Below are 22,500 nucleotides of genomic sequence, written 5' to 3' on the forward strand. Positions count from 1 at the left end.
AGTTCAGAGTTCTGAACACATACAGGACAAGGTGACAACACCGTATGACGCAGAAGTGGGGCAGGAAGAGAAGGAGGAGGGGACACAGGGGGTGGGGGTGGACCAGAATATGAAGGCTTGCAGAGACAAACTCGAGTGAACATGGAGCTGAAATTTATTTCTGTCTATATTTGTCTCTGTCTCTACACCCTCTGCACATCCAGACACACACACACACACACACACACACACACACACACACACACACAGGTACAGACAAACACACAGAGATGCAGATACACATATATATGCACATATGAACGAACACACACACACACACACACACACACACACACACACACACACACAGAAGCACACAGACACAGACAAACACACACACACATATTTTCTGTCTCAGTGTCTATTTGTCTGTCTGTCAGTTCGTCTTTTCCACCTCTCTCTCTCTCTCTCTCTCTCTCTCTCTCTATATATATATATATATATATATATATGCACCTGAGCAATGAAGTATGCAACCTACATTTAGTGTACGAGGAGGAAGGGTTGACGTGACGATGGGGTGGAAGTGGAGGGTGGAGGGGGGGAGCCTTTGGGGGAAAGGGGGGGAGGGGTGGTGCTTTGAGGTAGAAAGAGAACCACTGATCAAGCCACCCTGTCTGCTTGGCACTGGTGTCATATCAAGGTAACCCCTTCCCACAATCACTAGAGGGGGTGGGGGTGGTGGTGGGGTTGGTATGGGCAGGACGGCCCTCAGCGGACATACACACACGTTGGACAATGCAAGCGGCACACACAGCCCTGCTAAGAATTGACAGCAGGAGGTAATACCCAAGGTGACATTGAATCTCTGTCTGTGGAGAGAGACAGAGAGAGAGGAGAAGAGAGACAGAGAGACAGACAGACAGAGACAGAGAGAGAGAACAAGGTGAGAAAAACGCAGGATGGGGACAGAGAGGTGGGGGGCAGAATATGAAGGCCAAGGGAGACAATCGGGACATACTGAGGTCAGTGTGGAACTACTGGCAACAAGTTGAAGACCACTTACAGAAAGCACTCTGCAAACGTCACTTCCACCAGTCCGATCAGACCATGGTTTCATGTCTTTTAATACAGTGACCCCTCGTTTTCAAAATTTCATACCATGCATCCCCATTCAGTCCCGGATTTCGTACACACTCTTCAATCAGTTTCTTATCTCTCACTGGCACAGGCCCTGAATATCTCTCTGATATCCTTCGTCAGTACAACTCATCTTGAAATCTCAGCTTTAATATTGATAATTGTGTTTCATGTGTCGGACAGAAATACTCTGTTCAACACACTCTTTCCTTTCAACTTCTAACCATAGCCTTCCATTCAACATTTGTTGCGGGCACTCTATGGTGCACAACAGCATTATCTGTTACTTCTTTTCTGTTTTGTTCATTTACCATTATTGTTATATTCGTTTACGTTATTATCAAAAGAAAGGGAACCTTTTTACTTGTACACAGATTCGATATACGGTATGTGTGTGTATACATGCAACTCTTCTTCTCACCATCATTGCAACACGTTGATATGGTATTGTAATTTGCATATCTTGGCCTATGCCTTGAACTGTGTAAAGATGAACTCACTTCATCACATTTGTGTTAATTTCAACACCCAACGCTTGCTATCACAAGCAAGTCCCTGTTAGACGACCTCGCTTTTCACGATATCTTTGAAGGGAAGTCGTCCCTTGGCAGTTTGCTGTTCGCTCAGCATACTGGAGGTCATCGTGTTCTTCATCGTCCATTCTCTTTTTTCAAGTTCAATATCATTGTTAAAATATGTAACTTTGAAGTATGGTCGTTTGCAGGTCCTGTCTGTTTTACGTCATGTTGCATTGTCGTCATCAATTTTCGATGAGGTGATGTTCTTTATGGATGTTGTACACAAAGAGCAGAAGTCACTTGCGGCTAGCGACAGAATGACAACAATGGCCGCCAGGCCGTCAACTCGCTCTGATTGGATAGTATTTTTATGCCGCCAACTCGCTCTGATTGGATAGTATTTTTAACTTTGGGAACACCCTTTGGTTGTGGTCGGTGGTCTAAATATAGCATTCCACATGGGCGCAAAGAGTTATGGAATTATTTGTGGTATCGGTTCGTGGTCTCTGCTAATTACGTATACTTTTGTCTTTCTGCGCATCGCGTTGTCTTCATCTCCTCCGGCGTCACGGCATTTTACGCGCGAGAAAACAATTCCGTTGCGAATTTCGATTTGCTTTTCAACTTGTTGAAGCTTCTTTCAAGATGACCATGTTCCATGATAGAGGTAAGTGGATAGTGTTTATAACTCTTGATGATTTGGATTGAAAATCTTTTTATAACTTGATTATTTTAGGTGGTTTTTAACTGCTGTAGGTATTTGGTATTTGTGTCAGCCATTGTTCATCCAGTCACTGTAAAAAATGAAAAAGTAGTAAAAAAAAAATAAAAAAAATAAAAAAAATAAAAGAAATTAAAAAAATAATAATAATAAAGCAGTAGCAAATAGGTATATATACATATAAATGATTATCATGTACAAACTATTCCACATATTTCTGACTTTCTCATTAGAAGAAATAAATTCATATTCTTAGAAATTTTAAATGGCCACATGTATGCTTTTGCTGTTACATCATGACACTTTATAGAAACAAAAAGAAACAAAAGTAACTATAATCATGACACTTTGTAAAAATTAGAAGAAAAAAAACATGTAACTATGCAATTTATACATAAATGATGAATCAGTTATTTTCTGTTTGTCTGATAATATTCAATCAGAAGTTTTTCTGTCTGTATTTCTTTATTCATATTATTGAAAGCCCATTCACACTGCAGCTGTTAACATGCAACACACATTGAACCATACTCAAGGCAGTGATTACAAATCAAACTGAAAAAATCCATGCTTGAAGTGTGTCTTCCTGACCGATTCAGTGATTGATTTGGGGGCATATTGTGGTTTGATACTTTGGTTTTGTAAGTTTTAGAAAATAGCTCAATAATTATTAAAATGTGTGTAAGATGTGTGCCTACCCCAGAAAATGGGCTATGGCTGCATATTTTGTTGGTTAAAATGTTCTCACATGTAAAAGCCCATCTTATATAAGTGAAGGTGGGAGTTGCAGCCAGCATATGCTAAACAAGAAGAAGAAAATGTGTGACTGTGAGGTCAAAAGAAAAAGAAACATGAGAAAAGGAAATCCAGCTGCAGTAAATATAATTCCAAGCCAGACTACATGCAGTGTAAGGCAGACTGTTATTTTCTTTTACAAGCAAAGTTAGTAGTTTGCATGAGTCATTATGTAATTTCTACACACCAACAAAATCATAGGACTGGAGGTTTGTACATGTGCTGAGTGCACCAAGCATATCAGTTTTCCCAAGTATCATATCAGGTGTGAACACTTAGGATGGTGACATACACTGACTTTTTCATTTAATGACATGCATGCAAAACTGTTATGGGGGAAAAAAAAAGAACACAGGTATACTTTCAGCCAGGTCTGTTTTAACATGTTTTAAAGACACTCACATTCCCCACTTCTCAATAATTCTTTCCTTATCAGATTTTTGTCAATATGATAATATTTTATTTTCTTCCATCTTTGGGTTCACACTTATGTCACATCATCACAAGAAATATTTTTATGAGTGATTCTATACCACATTGGTACAACTGAATTCTGAGATAATGTTCAAGATGGATTGTTCTTTTGATATCACAGGCGACTGTATTTAAACTAAATGAAGACATACATGAAACCACACGTACATACTTAAAAAGAAATCTTTTTGTCAAAAGTAATATGAAACTGTATAATCATGTGTGACTTGGATTACAAAAACAAAAACAAAACAAAACAAAAAACCACCTCAATTTTGTACACAGTAAATACAAAAACTGATTCATTGTGTCAGAGAGATGTCACAATCTGAATCATTAATTTTTTTGCAGATTCCCTTGCAAGGAGGTTAGAGTACCCACAACATTTTGCCAGAGAGCAAAAGTGGTTTGAATCTGCCTTCCCGGTGCCAGGATATATTCCTGATGTTCCACAATTTGGAAGCATTCAAGGACATCATATGGAACAGGCCTGCAAGGGAACTCATCAATGAGTATGGTATGTTACATTTATGTATCTATCCCAGTAGCTTTGTTAGTTTCTATGTGGACAGTATTTCATGTTAATAAAAAAAAAAATGTACTGTTTTCAATGAAAATTTGATATGTTGGTTACTTGTTTTGGCCATAAATTACCAAGAAGTCATGTATGTTTACCCTCCACTCCGACTGAATACAGTAGTTTTGGTTCCTCTCTGAATGATGTACATTCATTTCTGTACAGTTGTACTCATTGCTGAAATTCATTTCCTGTGTGTACTCACACACTGGCATGTATTGAATTTCATTATGGGATGTCAACATTCAAGTAACTCTCTCTCTCTCTCTCTCTCTCTCTCTCTATATATATATATATATGTGTGTGTGTGTGTGTGTGTGTGTGTGTGTGTGTGTAGAAAGAAGTTGTGCAGTACTATGATCTTCACTTTTGGATAAGAATGTGAAACATGGTATTAGGTATGTTTTGTTTTTTTCTTCTTCTAAGTTCTTTTATAGTGCTCTTGCTGAAGGTTGACAGACATAGAGGCATGCAGGTCTAACAATTACACAAACTGATATGAAGTTTTATACAAATCCGAAAATGCAAGAAGTTACTATTATTTTTATTAACTTTATCAACATTATGAACATATGATTATGAATATATATAAAAAAAAAAGTTTTAAAGCAGTGTTAAGCATTTTCTTATCAATGCTGATTGTAATTCCCTTGAACCCCATGACTGGTTAGCTTAAAGGAGAAACATCCAGATTATCAGTTACATTTTCTAACCACTGATGCTGTGGGTTTTCCGACAAAGATGTTTTATTTTATTATTCTCACTATAAAGAAATTTGGTCTAAAAAAAACAACAACAAAAAATAAAAATAAAAACAAAAAAACCCCAACTTAATCTTGTGTGAATGTGTGTGCACAGGGAGCACTGTGGAGGAGATGGCCGTTTTATGCGGTGAAGGGCTTGGAGGATGGCTTTATTCCTCTCAGCTGCAATGGCTGGCAGACAGGGCCAACGAACAAGGCACACCTGCTCTGACGGTATGTGTGGGTGTGTCCACACCGGATAGTCTCCAGCGACTGGCAAGTAGGCATGATGTTACAGTAGAAAGACTGGTTTTGGTGACCAATGTTGGCAGGGTTCCTGGTCAGGGAGTCCAACGGTACAAAACTTTTGTTGGCTCTCCCAAACGACCAGGCAACCACTGGGTATTGGCCACCATGGACCTTACTGACCATCCTGTCATTATGTATTGTGATAGTTTGGGGTGGGAGGTTCCAGAAGACCTTCTGCAGTGGCTGGCTCCATACACAGGTGCCTTTGGAATAGAAAATCTGGATAAACCCAAAGTAATAGTTATGCATCCCCCCAGTCCTTCAGGCCACCAGCACAAATGTACAAAAAAATGCAGGAACTACCCCCTCCAGATCTGCAGCAATGTTTGTGGGGTGATTGCTGGTGTGTGTGCTGTGCTAGCTGCCACTGATGAGCCCTATTTCAGGAAATTAACTGGACCTAAGGCTGATGATGACGGCATCTTCCTGAAACACCCATCGAGGAACGAACGGTTTCTGAGAAGAGTCCTCATCAGGTGGTTCATGACCAAAGATCTTGATGTGTCCATAATGAAACAACATTTCCCACATGCAGACACTGACACATTAAATGGACTAAATGCAGCAAACAATCAGATACAATGTGACCACACCTACAACAGCAAGGACAGAACCACTGAATATAGTTCCCCACCAGAGAGCCAGACACAAAGTGACCACACCCCCAACAGCACGGACAGGATCACTGAATATAGTTTCCCACCAGACAGCCAGACACAATGTGACCACACCTACAACAGCAAGGACAGAACCACTGAATATAGTTCCCCAAAAGACAGCCAGACACAAAGTGACCACACCCCCAACAGCACGGACAGAACCACTGAATATAGTTCCCCAAAAGACAGCCAGACACAATGTGACCACACCTCCAACAGCAAGGACAGATTAAGACGCAAAAGAAAAACAGAATCCTCATCTCACCAACCAAGCAAGCAACTTTTTCACATTAGAGATGATCAGACAGACACAAACACAATGGATACCCACTCTGGCAGCAGTCAGGCACAAGCCAGCACTGGGGATACAGAACAGAACAAACCAGAAAGCAGCATTTCACAGACCTCACATAACCACACTACATCTAGTTCTGAAAAAAACTCTCACTCAGCTCAGTCTTTCCCCTCTTTGAAAAAGAAATGGAATTGCCTTTACTGTGATAAAAATTATGGCTCAAAGGAAGGCTTGCGCAAACACAAACTAACAAACCACACAGTTGAGTATGCCAAACACAAAAGCAATCAGCCCACAAACTGTGTTTGTCAAGACTGCGAGGGGTTTTCCTGTGTTACAATTCAAGACCTCATACAACACTACCGCATTAAGCACAAAAAAGAAATGTCAATACAGACCAAAGAGTTCAATAATGAAACAGATTTTACTGAATGGAAAAGGAAGGTGGAGAAGGATTCCAAATCATTTTATACTCAAGCAAGTGGAACCCAGAAGGGAAAAGTTTTCTTATTAACACATTTTTATTGTCATCGTTCTGGCAAACCTGAACTAGTTAAAAATCGTATTAGGTCCATGAAATCACAAGGCTCCTGCAAGATAGGACATCGATGTACTTCATATATAACATGTCGTAAAAATTTAGAAACTGGAACTGTGACAGCTGAATTTTGCTTTGAGCACACAGGCCACTGTTTGAAACTGGCACATTTGAACATTTCTAGTGGTCTACGTGATTTTATTGTAGGTAAACTTACACAGGGTCATGATGCTAAAACTATTCTCGATGAAATAAGAGCTGACATAACACATATTGACAGAGACATGATGGTCACTAGAAAAGATATTCTCAACATTAAGAAGCAGTTCAAAATATCACGAGCCAGGCGAGATGAAGACGATGCAAAAAGTGTTTACCTGTGGGTAGAAGCTTTAAAACAATCATCAGACAACCCAATAATATTTTACAAACGTGCAGGTGATACGCATGATTCATTAGAAAATGAAGACTTTCTTTTGTGTATTCAGAATGATTTCCAAAGGAACATTATGTTAAAATATGCAAAAAACATTGTCTGTATTGATTCCACACATGGTACAACACAATACACATATTTATTAACAACTGTTTTAGTTCTAGATGACTATCAAGAAGCCATTCCTGTTGCATGGGCCATTTCCAATAAAGAAGATGCAAAGACTCTGAAACTATTTTTCAGTGCCATAAAGAATGCCTGTGGTCAGTCTTTGGCACCACAGGTGTTCATGAGCGATTTAGCCAATAATTTTTATAATGCCTGGTGTGAAGCCTTTGAACAAGCCCCTGAAAAGAGATTGTATTGTTCATGGCATGTTGACAAGGCCTGGCGGCAAAAACTCAGAGAAATATTTAAGTCAGGGAAAGATCGGAAAGATGTCGAAGATGAATGCAACATTTATGCCTGTTTAAAATTATTGCAGATGGAGACTGATGAATCCAAATTTCTTACACTTCTTCAGTCTGCTCTTAGCTTCTGGGAAATAAATTCACCAACATTCCACGGATACTTTCATGATAATTATTGCAAAGGAAATAAAACAAAACTCTGGGCTGCATGTTATAGAATAGGATCTCTTGCAAATACAAATATGTTTGCAGAGGCTTTTCACCGGGTATTGAAGGATGTGTATTTTGATAAGGAACAAAATAGAAGGATTGATGACCTCCTGGTGATGTTACTAAAAATTGCTAGAGACAAAGCTATTGATCAGTTCATTAAACTAGAAAGAGGAAAAGTCACCAATCGGATACGTGAAATAAGAAATAGGCACAAAAATGCCAACAATGTGGCAGGCACAGAGAAAACTGAAGTTGAAGGGGAATGGAAGGTGCCTTCTTCTTCTGAGCCTGGTCGCTTACACTATGTGAAGAAGACAGACTGTGGCCAGTGCAGCTGCAGATTAGTATGTGACTTCTGTCATGTTTGTGTTCATATGTATTCATGTACTTGTCCTGACTTTCTGACCAAAGTTGTAACATGCAAGCACATCCATGCAGTCCATATGATACAAACTACAAAGCAGTATGAAGTGAATCGAGACCCTGGTAATTCTGATGAAAACCACACAAATTTCTTTGAATTGGTAATATGCTATCAAAACAGGCTAGAAGAACACAGTTTTGACAGAGATCAGCAGTTACAAGCTACTGAAAGAGTGGCCCTTGAAATCATTAGTTTTTTTTACACAGCATTGATGATGTCAGTATTTACCGAGAGGTCCGTGATCGTTTAAAGGATGTACTAACAATTGGTAAGGGCATGCTAAAGAGTAAGCAAGAAGGTATGGGCATAAAAAGTTTTGATAAAAAAGACAATTTTCCTTCTAATAAAAAGTTTGAAAAACAGCATCGCTTCATACCAGCAAAAAGAACAGCTAATAAGAAATCCAGACTGAAACTTAAGAAACCAGATCTGAAAGACAAACAGCATGTGGAACAAACACTGTCATCAGTACCAGTGGAAGTATGTACATGTTGCCTTAGTCATGATGACAACACAGGAAATCCTGAAATACTCTGGATTGAATGCACAACTTGCAGTGCCTGGGTACATGTTCACTGTGATGCAAGTTTGCAAGGTGCTGAACCACAAGATGACCATGGCCACTATGACTGTCCAGCATGTCAGAAATCACTCAGTAAAAAGAATACTTCAAATTTTCAATAAAACACTTTGGCAAACAGACGGCTTCCCTGTATTGTCATCATGATAAAGGCAACATGTACATACATCTACCAGTACTGATGACAGTGTTTGTTCCACATTACTTCATTACTTCACTTATTAAACAGGACTGACATGTAAGTTGATGATTGATCAGAGTTCTACCCAGTGCAAAGGCATCCTGAAAGAATTATGTCTGAGTGTATGAGCCAGCCACTGCATCTTTATGTAGAGAATGTCCATCTAAAATATTTTCCTATTAAAAAAATCATTGTCATTCCATGTTTGGGTTTAAAATTTTGTCACAGTAATCTCATCAGTGAATCTATACCACACTGATTATTACAAATTCATTCTGTGTAATGTGCATAGAGTCCATCTAGAAAGCTGCATTAAGGTGTTCAAGTCTTGTGACAACTAGACAACTAAGACAAGTCATCAAGTTTAGTGTTATATGAAATCTATTTGATACATTTATATTTGCCATCTTCTTATCCTTTAATTAAATTTTCATAGCATTACAGCTGATTGATCATTTGGCTAATGTGTTAAAAATGTGATTGGGCTGTGGATTGTCCATAATTCTCTTCTGTGGTCCAGTCTCTTAACACTGATTTTGTTTATAATCACTTGTAACTGGCACTGACTGTTACACACACACACACACACACACACACACACACACACATACACACACACACACACACACACATATATATATATATATATATATATATATATATATATATATATATATATATATGATTATTAAATTAATAAATGTAGAAAAGTAAGTTAATTTTTTTTAAAGCTATATATGTATGCACATACCACATACAAACACACACACACACTATTTTTTATATGTACATATATATTCTTCACACACACACACACACACACACACACACACACACACACACACACACACACACACACTATTTTCTCTGTGTGTGTGTGTGTGTGTGTGTGAAGAATATATATGTATATATTAATTATTGTGTGTGTGTTTGTATGTGGTATGTGCATATGTGTTTGTATGTGGTATGTGCATACATATATACCTTTTTTTTTCTTTTAACTGACTTTTCTACATTTATTACTTTTATTAATTCAAACTTTGATCATTTACCTATACTGAAGCAGCAATGCAATGTTTGTGCGCATGGTGTAGTTGTATAGCTATGGGTGGGTGGAGTGAGGGTTGGGAGTGTTCATGTGATTATGACTCTTGTTCTTCACAATCCTAATGACTGGGATGGGTTCTGAGAGTAGAGGATTGGAGTGGAAGTGAGAATGGATAAGGTTGTGGGAAAGAGATGGAAGAAAGCAGTGTGTGTGTGTATGTATGAGTGTGTAATTATATTTCGTTTCAAGTACATTCTTAATTTACTCATGACTTACGGTTTTAGTCCACAGATCTATATTTCATCATAACGTTTGCACATTTAGGTCCAACTGTGAATGTTTGTACCTTGGTAAAGACAATAAACCAGTCTTTAGTATAACTAATGTTCATGTACTTCACTTTGCTCTCATCTGATTTTGTATAATGTGAACACATTCCTTGCATACATTTCATAATGTACTTCACAACTTGTCTATATTTTCGAGGATGTTTTCATGTCTTCTGTGCACTGGATATGCAGTGTGATGTTGTATTGTTAATAACTGTATTACTATTTCTCTGCATTTAAGTGGAATATAATTGTGTACTAGACAAGTGATCAACCACAGTTTTTGACATAAAATTGATTAAGGATTATGAAAGGTGCATTATTATGTATCTGGTGTAACACACAATTATAGATGAGAAATACATTGTACTGCTTCTGGCTGGATACAAAACATTTTGTGTACTTTGTTATACGTCACACCTGGTCTTGTATCCAGATGTATGCTGAACACAAACGTACCAGCCATAGGAATATCCACAGCAGTTTGTTAAAACAGACAATGCCACAGGTATGTCTGGCAAGTTTACTGGCCCTAAATTGTTAGGAATTAAAATCTGTGAAATGATTTGCAGATTGTTAGTTTTTATTCTTGAGTTTCTGACTGATCTGTATTGACTATTGTTAACTGACAATATTTTGAAAACACAGCTTTTAAAAGTATTTGAAAGCAGTTCTAATGACTTCTTTGAAAACTGTAATGTAACTGCAAATAAACTGTGTGTACACTGTATTTAAGTGCTGGTCTTTCTCAAAATGCATGTAATTAAACATTTATGTGCAATTTCTGCTGGTGTATATGTGTGTACACTGTATTCAAGTGCAGATTTGTCTCAAAATGCACGTAAATAAACTTATATGTGCAATGTCCGCTGGTGTCTAGCGTTATTTTCAACTACATGTAAATAGACTTGTCCCTTTCTCTTTCTTTTTCACTTCTGAAATGCAGTCAGTATCAATCACTAAGTGATTTACAGGTCTGCCACAGAAAAAAATATTTTGCCTTCCCTCTTTCTGTGTGTGTGTGTGTGTGTGTGTGTGTGTGCATGCGTGAGAGAGAGAGAAGACAAGACAAGACAAGACAAAAGTCTTTCTTTTCAAGGATAATAGATAAGCACTGGCAATTTTTTTTTCATCCAGTCCCCGCCCTGAAACAGGGTCTACACTACACAATACTACATTATATATGTCATTGTATGCACTACACAATGCTACTTAAAGTCATAGCAAGCAAACACAATACTACTGAAAGGCATAAGCATGGTAATAAGATACACACACACACACACATGCACACGCATGCACACACACAGACACACAGGCACAATCATGGTATTAATAAACTACATAGGAAAAAACCCCCATAGAAAACGCACACACGCACTCTCTCTCTCTCTCTCTCTCTCTCTCTCTCTCTCTCTCTCTCTTACGCACATACAAACACACATACACATGAGCATATACATTGTGTATGTTATCGAATACTAATGTGAATATGAAACAGTTTATTACAGATAGCCAAAAAAGGGGGTAGGGATGCTCATTGCCAAGAAAGCATAATTCAACAAATACAATATAGTATATGAAAACAATAATGCCACAGGAGAGAGATAGAGTGAGAGACTCACAGAGAGAGGAGGGGGGAGGGGGAATAAAACAATAGCTAATGGACAGATAACCTCATATTACATGGAACAGCAGGTCAAACAAAGTAACATGCACTGTAGTCATCAACACACACACACACACACACACACACACACACGTCAAATTTGCATTTTTTGTGAAACTGGGGATGGAGCGAACCTTTGAGCTGAATTTATGATGCTAAAGTGCGATTATTCTCTGACAAAAATCTGAGTTAGTGAAAAAAAAAAAATCCCAGGATTGGAAAAAAAACAAAAACAAAAAACCCCAACCCCAGTAGTATACACTATGCCAGATTTAAACAAGGGTCTGTTCACAACAAGTGATCCAAAAGCACATAAATGCACACTGATTATGAGGGCAAAAGGCTTTTAGCCTATAGCCAAACATTTCTGTGATTCTGTGAAAACAAACGACAACTGACGGAGGTTTGCACTTGCGGTTTGTTGACTGGTTGCGAAGGCAGAAGGAATTCCCGGGTATGACGTCAAACAAAAATGGCTGCCGAGTGTTAAAAATACTACCCAATCAGAGCGAGTTGGCGGCCTGGCGGCCATTGTTGTCATTCTGTCGCTAGCCGCAAGTGCAGAAGTCAACGCTCTTGACCAGTTTTCATTGAGTACAATCTTCCATAGTTGTCTTTTTTGTTGTTGTTATCATTTGTTTATCCCACCCCGAAAATCTCGCCGGAAGAGAAGAGGACGAAGAAAGAAAAGAGGAGAGCAGTTATCCACGACCCAGCTGGTATGTTGAAAAGTCAAGGGAAATATGTTTGTCTGTTTTTCTCTCATTGCGTTAGGATTTCCTTTCGTGATTATCATTCGGATTTCATCTTCAGTTTTCAATTGGCTTCCCTTTTTTCGCTTCAATATTACATTCTAAAACGAACTAAGATGTATGTGAATTGCATTTAAAAAAAAATCCTTTCATCTTTATGTTGTTTATACAGTTTTATTCCGGGAAGCCAGTGTGCAAGACAAGGTGAGGATATTATTTTCCTTGTGCAGGGTCCTTGCTTCTCTACCCCACATTTTTCCACGTGCCCCTCCAGTCCCAGGGCATTCCCAGTGTCTGGGCATCTTGTCTTGTTCGTCTGTGTGACCTGAGTGGAGAATTTGATTACGTTGTGCTTGTTTGGGGGTGAGGCGTACCATGGGTATTGTATTGTATTGTATTGTATTGTATTGTATTGTATTGTATTACTCTTTTTGTCACAACAGATTTCTCTGTGTGAAATTCGAGTTGCTGTCCCCAGAAAGAGTGTGTCACCACACTGAGAGCGCCATCCACTTTTAGATATTTCTTTCTGCCTGCCTATTGTTGTCGTGGGTTCTTTTACATACGCTTAACGCGTGCTCCACACGGGGCCTCGGTTTATCATCTAATCTGAATGACAAGCGTCCAGATTACCACACAAGGTCTAGTGGAGGGGGATTCGAAGCAGTGCACTCAGATTATCTTGCTTCCTAGTCAGACACGTTACCATTGAGCCAGTTAAATCATTTGATGTATTTTACTTTGTTACTGCACACCAACTGCGTTGCACACACACATGTTGACACAACTATGCGCACCACTCACACCTCCTTCCACATACAATCAGACCATGATTTGTCATTGCAAAACGTCTATTTCTTTATTTACTTATTTATTTTCTATTTGTTTCTCTGTGTGTACTTTTGACAGAATTTTAAGGATGGACATCACACAAAGATTAAATGATGGTGTTTGTTTCTGTGTGTGTTCCATTCTGTCCTCCTCATGCACTCACACCATCATCACCAGCAACGTCTTCTATAGTAATCTTTTTTTCTTCTCTTCAGCGCTGTGTGCTGTACGTGTTCTCGACGTCTGAAGGGAGTCCTGTGAGAGCTTCGGTGGGGGGAGACCCGGTTCCAGACAGCGTGTGTCGACCGTATCAATACCTACCATGGTCGAGAGTTTTGTGGCGACATGTTGGGGAAAAGTTCGGATTATATGTAGAGACAACCCCACATTTATATATAAAGATATGTACATGTCAAGTATTCTGGACAAGAACCTAGAGACATTTGCTTGAAAAAGTTGTTTAAAGGGTACATAGACTGGCACGGGTCTTTGGACACATTTTAATAGATGAAATTGTGTGTGTGTGTGTGTGAGAGAGAGAGAGAGAGAGAGAGAGAGAGAGAACAAATGAACAGGACGAATTGTGTCATGCTGTCTGTTTGAAGTTTGTGTAAATTGATTGATTGTATTTTTTCGTCATTTATCGTTAATGGGTTTTTCTGTATAAAAATGTAAAGCGCATATAGCTCTATTTGAGAAAAAAACAAACAAACAAACAAACAAAAAAAACAAAAAAAAAAAAACAACTGAATAAATGTTCTTTCTTCTTCTTCATCATCATCTTCGTTTTCTTTTTCTATATCTTTGTCTAATCACTATACATGTATACATGTATGCACGTATCTCTGCCTCTCTGTCCAGTTGTCTATCATCTCCAACACACACAGACACCCCCACCCCCCAACTGCAGACCCCATCACCCCCTCACACACACACATACACAGGTGTGCCATGTGAAGTGACGCCAATTACCTGACATGTACTATAGTGACAGCACAACCTTTGCAGAAAAGCACACAGCAAGTTCGTTGTCTGTACAGGTGTGGAGTGGAGGACAGGTAAGGTTTAATATCACCCTGTCAGCCTGGCCCTGTGTCAAGTCCCTGTACCTTGATCCACAGCCCTCACTGGTGGCAAGATTGCCAGCCACAGACACAAACATAAACGAATACATAAACATGCACATGCACACACACACATACACTGACAGACACATGCATGCACACACATAGAATTGAATGCACATGCTCGCATATACATACGCATATGCATACATGCATGCATGCATGAACTGCACATGTACACACACACACACATGCACGTGTGTAATTACTTTTACACCAAATACCTACACATGCACGAGAATGACGGAAACAGGCAGACATGCAGACAGAAAGAAAACAATGGAAAGACAGACAGATAGATAGACAGAGAAAGTGCAGACAGGCAGTGGAGGTGGTAGAGAGAGGGGCAGTGGAGGTGGTAGGGAGAGGGGCAGTGGAGGGGGGAGGGAGAGGCGAGGTTGAAGGGGTGGGTGGGTGACAGCAGGAGGGAGCATTGAAGGTGACACTGAATACCCTGCATGGCTGTGGTGGGGTGGACTGACGTCACAGATAGCAACCGCCAATGAACAGACAGGGCTGGGGTTGTCAAGACTGACGTCACACTTTGCAGCCGTCAATAAACGGTTAGGGCCTGGGGTCCTGATATTCCTGTATTCAGTCATCAATATCAGGCAGAGACGGACGTGCATACTGGGTTTTACGTTTAGGTATCTACACATCGTGTGAGCAAAGTGAGTTTGATGTTTGATTGTGGTGAGTGACACACTCACTGTGGTACGATGACTTGATGGGTGACAAACAGTGAATGTTTAGTCAGTGTCAGTAACTCAAGAAGGCATCACTGCTTTCAGACAAATCCATATACGCTACACCACATCTGTCAAGCAGATGCCTGACCAGCAGCATAACCCAATGCCCTTAGTCAGGCCTCGAGGGGAAAAAACGGAGGAAAAACGAAAAAAAGAAGAAGAATTAAATCAGTAGTGTGTTTGTGGTCTGTAGCAGACAGTGTCTTGTCTTAACTTCATTGTTGACAGTGTGAGGACAGAGAGGTGAGCTTTGGCTGTGGTCACATGTAAATCGATTTTTGTTTCTAGATTTCAGTGGCTTTTAGCATTTAGTTATCATGTTTATTAGTGGTCATTTCTTGTTCAGAATGTGGAGTGATAGCTTAGAGATAACGCGCCTGCTTAGGAAGCGAGAGAATCTGAGTGCGCTGGTTCAATCATGGCTCAGCCGCCAATATTTTCTCTCCCTCCACTAGATCTTGAGTGGTGGTCTGGACGTTAGTCATTTGGATGAGATGAAAAACTGAAGCGTAAAAGAACCCACAGCAACAAAAGGGTTGTTCCTGGCAAAATTACACGTAAAAGAACCCACAGCAACAAAAGGGTTATTCCTGGCAAAATTAAGTAGAAAAATCCATTTCGATGGGAAAAACAAATAAAACTACACGCAGGAAAAATTACAAAAAAATGGGTGGTGCTGTAGTGTAGCGACACGTCTCCCTGGGGAGAGGAACCCGAATTTCACTCAGAGAAATCTGTTGTGATAAAAAGAAATACAAAACAAATACAAATACAATGTTTGTCATATTTAGCTTTTGGTTGATGAGGTCAGAGCTAACAGCAATATCCTGATGTCAGTTTTCATGTTACCCTAACTCGTTTCCAGCAAACTGAAAGTTGTGTTATCATTGTCAGTCTGGGAGGAAGGTGGCAGAATGGTTAAGACGCTCAGCTGCCAATACAGAGAGTCCGTGAGGGTGTGGGTTCGAATCCCGCTCTCGCCCTTTCTCCTAAGTTTGACTGGAAAATCAAACTGAGCGTCTAGTCTTTCGGATGAGACGACAAACCGAGGTCCCGTGTGCAGCACGCACTTGGCGCACTGAAAAAGAACCCATGGCAACGAGAGTGTTGTCCTCTGGCGAAATTACGTAAAATGAAATCCACTTTCATAGGTACACAAATATGTAAGCATGCACTCAAGGCCTGACTAAGCGCGTTGGGTTATGCTGCTGGTCAGGCATCTGCTCAACAGATGTGGTGTAGCGTGTATGGATTTGTCCGAACGCAGTGACGCCTCCTTGAGAAAGTGAAAGTGAAAGTGAAACTGAAACTGTCAGTCTGTCCTTGAGTGTGTATTGGTCTGAAACTGATGACAGTACATGTGTATCTGTCTGTAAATTCTGAAGCAAAGGTCAAGTCATCATTATACTAAATGTATACTAACTGGAATTCATAACTGAACAACAGTGTCAACACAGGCAGGAAAACATCAGACAAAAGTATGGTCACTGTCACTACAGTACTTCATAGTTCATTTGAGCCATTATATTCCTGTGATGTAAAAAATATCTTGGTGATCAAAACTCTGTTGTCTTGGGTACCTGATAAACAACACAGTCAGGCAACGTAAAAATGAACGCCGAAAATGTGTAATCCATGACCCTACCAAGTCAGCATTGACATACTGTTTATCTGATTACAAATCAACAAACAAGTACTGCTGCTGCTTGCGCAGAAAATACACTCAGCTTCAAGCCATTCATATCTTAACGTGGTCCACTTGCAGACGGGTAAGTAAGAAGTAATGGAAAAAAACAACAACACACAAACGCCCTCACAAAGGGAAGCTCCAAACCCCTTCTTACACTTCTCATTTGACATGTTCACACAAAAACGACGGCGGAATCAATGTGAACTTAGAACGTACATTGTTCATCAACAGTTATATGGATACATTTATCTTGTCTCTAGAAACTGTTCATGTCCTTGATTAACTGGAGATGTGTTCTGTGTGAACTCACTACCAGGGAGCAGAGTTATTGATGTGGTCAAACTGTGGTCAGTATTCAGGTGTAAAAGTGATCAGTCATAGATTGATCAGTCGTCATCGTCCTTGAAACTATCTTGACATCTGCTGTTCATGTCACATGCAATAATGCTCTCTCTCTCTCTCTCTCTCTGTCTATCAGATTCCTCTGAAGTCACCATGGCAACTGGAGGGCAACCCAGAGCCCCACAGCCCACAGGGCCTGTGACGTCACTCACAGACTGTCCCCAGTGTGGGTCACTATGTCTGGGTGCAGTCATCCTTCCCTGTGGACATGTCAGCTGCAGGAAATGTCTCCACAAAGCACTGCACCTACTAGGCCCAAAGGCTGGATGTCGGCAATGTGGGAAACAACTGGACGTCCCTAGGGACCAGGCCCTGACCTTCAGCCAGCTGGTAGAGAGGTTTGGACTAGACCCCGTGGTTGGGCAGCTGGTGTACCGGGAATTAGAGAAAGAAACCGATATCCGATGCCATAACTGCTCAAACAACAACGCCACTCATGTGTGTTGGGACTGTCGGGAATACTATTGTGACTTCTGTACATCTCTTCATCGTAAAATGGAAGCTACTGAAGACCATGTTCTGCACATGTTGCCACAGGCCATGCACAACGCTCCCTCAGGGTCCCGTTCTTCACCCAGACCCAGGCCATCATCACTCCTGTCAACAGCCTCCCTGGAAAGTATCCGTAACGATGGTGACTCTCAGTCAGCTGCCGCCCCACATGGAAAGTCCAGAGGAGTGAAGGAGTGGAAGGCCTGGGTAAAGAAGGAGGTTCCCCTCTTAAAGCAGGCGTCTGATGAACAGCAGAAGGTCTCCACCACGCTGCAGGACGTAATGACTCTGGGACAGCAGCTCCTCAACAGGGTCCAGGCACAACAACATGTGCTAGATAACTACCAGCATCAGCTGCCTCGTTTCAGCGTCAGCCAGTCGTCTGATCCTAACAGCTCCACGGTTATGCTCACAAGCCCTGACGTCACCGTGGACGTGAGGACAGAGCCTCTGGAAAGACGTGTGCGTGACGTCAGACAGTGTCACCACTGCCCCAAGCTGAACGAAGTGAAGGCGATCAGAAGTCAGCTGAGTCGGCTGTTGCACTCGGCAGGTCAGTGACTGAGGGAATGGGTCATGGGAACAAGGGTGGGGGTGGGGGATGGAGAGAGGAGAGAGAGGAGGGGTGGTCAGGCATGAGGGGGAGAAGATGGAAGGTATTAGGACAACTGGAGGATGGACATTTTGGATGATGATGATGATGGTAATGAGGCTGATGATTTTGATGGTGATAATAATTACAGTGAGTACGTCTTTGTCTTTATTGATCATAATGATGATCAGTGTGATGACAACGTTGATAATGATGATGGCAACTACAGTGTGAATATCATTTTTCACTTGTAGGACAGATTCAGTTGAAGTACTTCTTACAATTGTTCCACTGTCTGGGGGAACTTCATTCATATTTGGAATAAATAAAAGCTGGGTGTTGACATATCTGTGAATTATGATATGATACATAATTGAATGATATGACGTCACAGACTTGTTTATTGTTATAATGGCAGAGCTAAGAAGGTTTGTCTAGGAGACCAAGTGGAGGTCTCTAATGACAGGATGAACACTTTATCCGGCTGTACGATAAATGTATCATTTTGTGTTGTAACACATACAAAATTTCACTAAATAACACTTCCACTGTCACCATAGCAATGACCAATGAAAATACTTAAATCTTAACCAAACCGCCCTGAGGCAGCCTGCCGTTCTGGCATTCAACTGTTGACGCACACTGATGCATGGGAAGAGAAAGAAAAAGAAAACAAAAACAAAACAAAAACTGAACCGTACTTCTTAGGCAAGTGTTTCATTCTAGAGAGCGTGCAGTGATCCAACTTGCTCTGCATTCGCGGTATGGCGTCGTGACCTCGTCCAGTGGAAGCAAGTCCTACAGAAGAGACAAGTGCTGAGGTCGGAGGGATGCGAGGAGAGAAGTCCAGGGTCAACCTGAGCCAGACGAGCAGGGAACAAGTTCTGGTAGGGCCTTGTCTGGACTGACGACCTGTCCAGGGTATTTTTCACGAACCTTTGGGTAAGAAGAAAATGTATGATTCTGTTTTTTTTTAATTAAAACAAATGTGATTGATTCATATGCTTTAGATTCTTTCGGTGGTAGTTTAGATCTGGTCTGGTCACTTATGTTAGGGCAATGATAAACAAGTTTACTGTCATTCGTAAATAATTCAGCTAATCCTCCTCATTATTGTCAAGACAAAGCAAGGCAATTTTTTTTCTTTCCGATGATAAAAGGCATAATACAATATTATGTGTCAAGTCGAATCAATATATTATCTTCAGAGAGAAATTCACATGTCATCTTGTTGCTCACGCTCAGACACATAACGACCAGTGTCGCCACTGAGCAGCACCACCCAGCTATCGTATCTTTATTACCAAGTGTATCGGGGTCACGAGGAGTATTGGGGATAGTAGGTATACATAAAATTTACAAACATAAGTTACACTGGATGCTGGTAGAATGAAGACTTTTGGCCTTGATATATCGTCCAAGAGATTCTGCATTCATGGTTAGAAAACATAATAGTGTCACAGTTACTGTAAAATGATACACTTTGCCGAAGAACTATCATAGCTTTTATTTAGGTGTGTCGAGGCATGTTAACGAGAATATGGTTAGATGTACACTAAATGACGAGGTACAAATTCTAGTATTACTAAGTCATAAAAATAGGAGTAGTAGGGAAGTGTTGGGAACGTTTGCAGGTGCAAGGAAGGCTACCAATAGGAAGACTGCATTGTGATTTCCTTTTCTTACAGGTGTTTTTTTGTGGATTCTCTTTATTCACTTGGAACCAGTAGGCTCACATCCTGTTGGACAACCTCTAACTCCCATCTACATTGACGTCTGCTGTCTACCATCCAACCACTACCAACCGCTTGGATCAGATGAGTGATGATTCCTTTTCTCCGAAATGGAGAACATGTTCTCTTGTTTCCACTGTCATTTTGTTGTTGTTGTTGTTATGATAATCACCAGTTTGAAACAGTGCACTCTTGTGTGGTCTCTCATTCAGAGTGAATGTGGTTGTGGTGAGTGATGGCTACCCTGGGGTAACACCAGGTGTGTGACAGTTCCTGACCCACTTGCTACTTTCACGAGACTTTGTTGAAAACGAGTATTAATCTGAAGATCTTATCAGGATTATGCAAAGTACCACAATCACCACACACACCCACAAAACAATGTTTGCTGCTTGTTTCAACACATCACACTGATAATACTTCCAGTAATGATGATGATGAAAATAGTAATAACTATAATGATGATAATATCAAAGTGTCATGGCAACAATAATGGTGATAATAATGATATATATGATATTGTTATCATTATCAATATTGTCATCACTATTTTTTTTTTTAATCATTATTTAACAATGTAGGTCATATGTACAGTACTGAATCCTAAGTGTGTCTGATATCATGCAGATTCCAGCAGTTGATCAGATGTCTGACACTCAGAGGCTGGTTGCACGGCACACACCATGGAGGTTCTTCACCTTTCAGAATAAAAGAATGTCAGATAAAGAATGACCCGTGTGCAGCCTGCAGAGAACATTTTCCTTTCCTGTTTCCTACAACGGAGGGAAGGAATTCCTTGAGGTCAGGACGAATCTGAAACATCTTGTTGTCAGTCTGCAGATTCCATTCCTCCTGCCAGAGGGGTTCCACATAGGAATGAAGTCTTGGCTTAAGGTCCGTGTACAGTAACGTGGCATGAGAAAACGGTTCCTGGTCTATGGCACTTTTTTTCCAGTCAGTCAGCCATTTGTTCCTCTAGAATGATATCAGACAGAAACATTTTATGGCTAGCTCGAAAAAGATCCTGTTCCAGGATAGACATACATTGACATGATCTTTTAGCTCTGTAATAACATCTTAATGCCATGCCTGCTTCACGTGGATGATTGGGATGTGAGCGGACTGGATCTTTCAACACTTCAATCCACCTTTTAACATATTTTCATTTCTCTACCACTGGTTTTACGAACTGACAGGTATTCAGCCCTTAAATGGCACTTCTGCAATTGGCTACAACCAACATGATATGATATGATTTGATTTGTTTTGATTTGGTTAGATTTCATTGCCTAAATATGAATACTCAAGGAATATTTACGCATATTACTAAATGAAAAAACAAAACAAACTATTTCAACTTCCAATCATTTGTTTTAAAACGTGTTCAAGTGTAGTGCACCCCTCCCCAGCCCCACACCCCCTGCCTCCTCCACACACCAAGAAACGTCACAATGCTTTGCACGAAACAAAACACGTCAATGAAATGAATGAATAAAGAGAGTTCATTGTGTGATATGTTGATATCAGGACATACGGAAAACAATTGTGATGGTATCGATAACGACGACAACGACGACGATTATAAAGATGACGATGACGACAACAGTTTTGAAGGCGTGTGCTGCTGCTGACATTTTTTACAGGTGGAGATGGCGATGTGACAATGAAAACGTGGCGATAAAGATGAGTACAATAACGACATCGACGACGATGATGAATGATGATGAATGATGATGTTGATGATGATGATGATGATGATGTTGATGATGAATGATGAATGATGATGATGTTGATGATGATGATGACTGTTGCAGACCAACAGACCAGTCCAGACGCCACCTCCACCACAACGGGAACGTCTTCCACCCCCTCCCCCATTCCCACCCCCACTGCAGCTGACCTCCCCCCACCCTACGTCTCCTCCACCACCCCCACATCAACAGCCCTCTCCCCACCCACCCACCCTGCCACCCCCACCTTCACCCCACCTGTTGACGTCATGACGACGGCACCACAGTGTGTGTTCCAGACGTCGCCCACAACAGCAGACGACGAACGCAAACCCTGCATCACTGCCGTTGTCTGTCTGCCGGACAA

The 22,500-nt window shown here is 40.6% G+C and overlaps 3 protein-coding genes across 3 annotated transcripts in view; all 3 read left to right on the forward strand.

Annotated features, from left to right (window-relative positions):
• Positions 1-22,500, forward strand: part of LOC143276318 (uncharacterized) — a 492,860-nt gene that overhangs the window by 52,178 nt on the left and 418,182 nt on the right. The window lies entirely within an intron of this gene.
• On the forward strand, positions 2,283-13,119 carry LOC143275736 (uncharacterized). Its single transcript, XM_076580011.1, has 5 exons — positions 2,283-2,304; positions 5,063-5,227; positions 5,339-5,580; positions 6,043-8,331; positions 13,021-13,119. Exons 1-5 carry the CDS (start codon positions 2,283-2,285, stop codon positions 13,117-13,119), a joined length of 2,817 nt encoding a protein of 938 aa, XP_076436126.1.
• Positions 15,261-22,500, forward strand: part of LOC143275903 (uncharacterized) — an 8,767-nt gene continuing 1,527 nt past the window's right edge. The window contains exons 1-3 of the mRNA XM_076580228.1: positions 15,261-15,416; positions 17,663-18,631; positions 22,218-22,500. The exon at positions 22,218-22,500 is cut by the window's right edge and continues 1,527 nt beyond it. Coding sequence (XP_076436343.1) covers positions 17,680-18,631; positions 22,218-22,500 — 1,235 coding nt within the window. The 5' untranslated portion in view covers positions 15,261-15,416; positions 17,663-17,679. The remainder of the gene's footprint in view (positions 15,417-17,662; positions 18,632-22,217) is intronic.

Source organism: Babylonia areolata, chromosome 31 (genome assembly GCF_041734735.1).
Source record: "Babylonia areolata isolate BAREFJ2019XMU chromosome 31, ASM4173473v1, whole genome shotgun sequence".
Lineage (NCBI taxonomy): Eukaryota > Metazoa > Mollusca > Gastropoda > Neogastropoda > Buccinidae > Babylonia > Babylonia areolata.

Bases quoted from the DNA above. Each gene is read 5' to 3' on its own strand.
- LOC143275736 (XM_076580011.1), top strand. From the start codon at position 2,283: ATGACCATGTTCCATGATAGAG. The intron at 2,305-5,062 runs GTAAGTGGATAG...GTGTGTGCACAG, and splicing joins GACCATGTTCCATGATAGAG to GGAGCACTGTGGAGGAGATG. The intron at 5,228-5,338 runs GTAGGCATGATG...CCAAACGACCAG, and splicing joins TAGTCTCCAGCGACTGGCAA to GCAACCACTGGGTATTGGCC.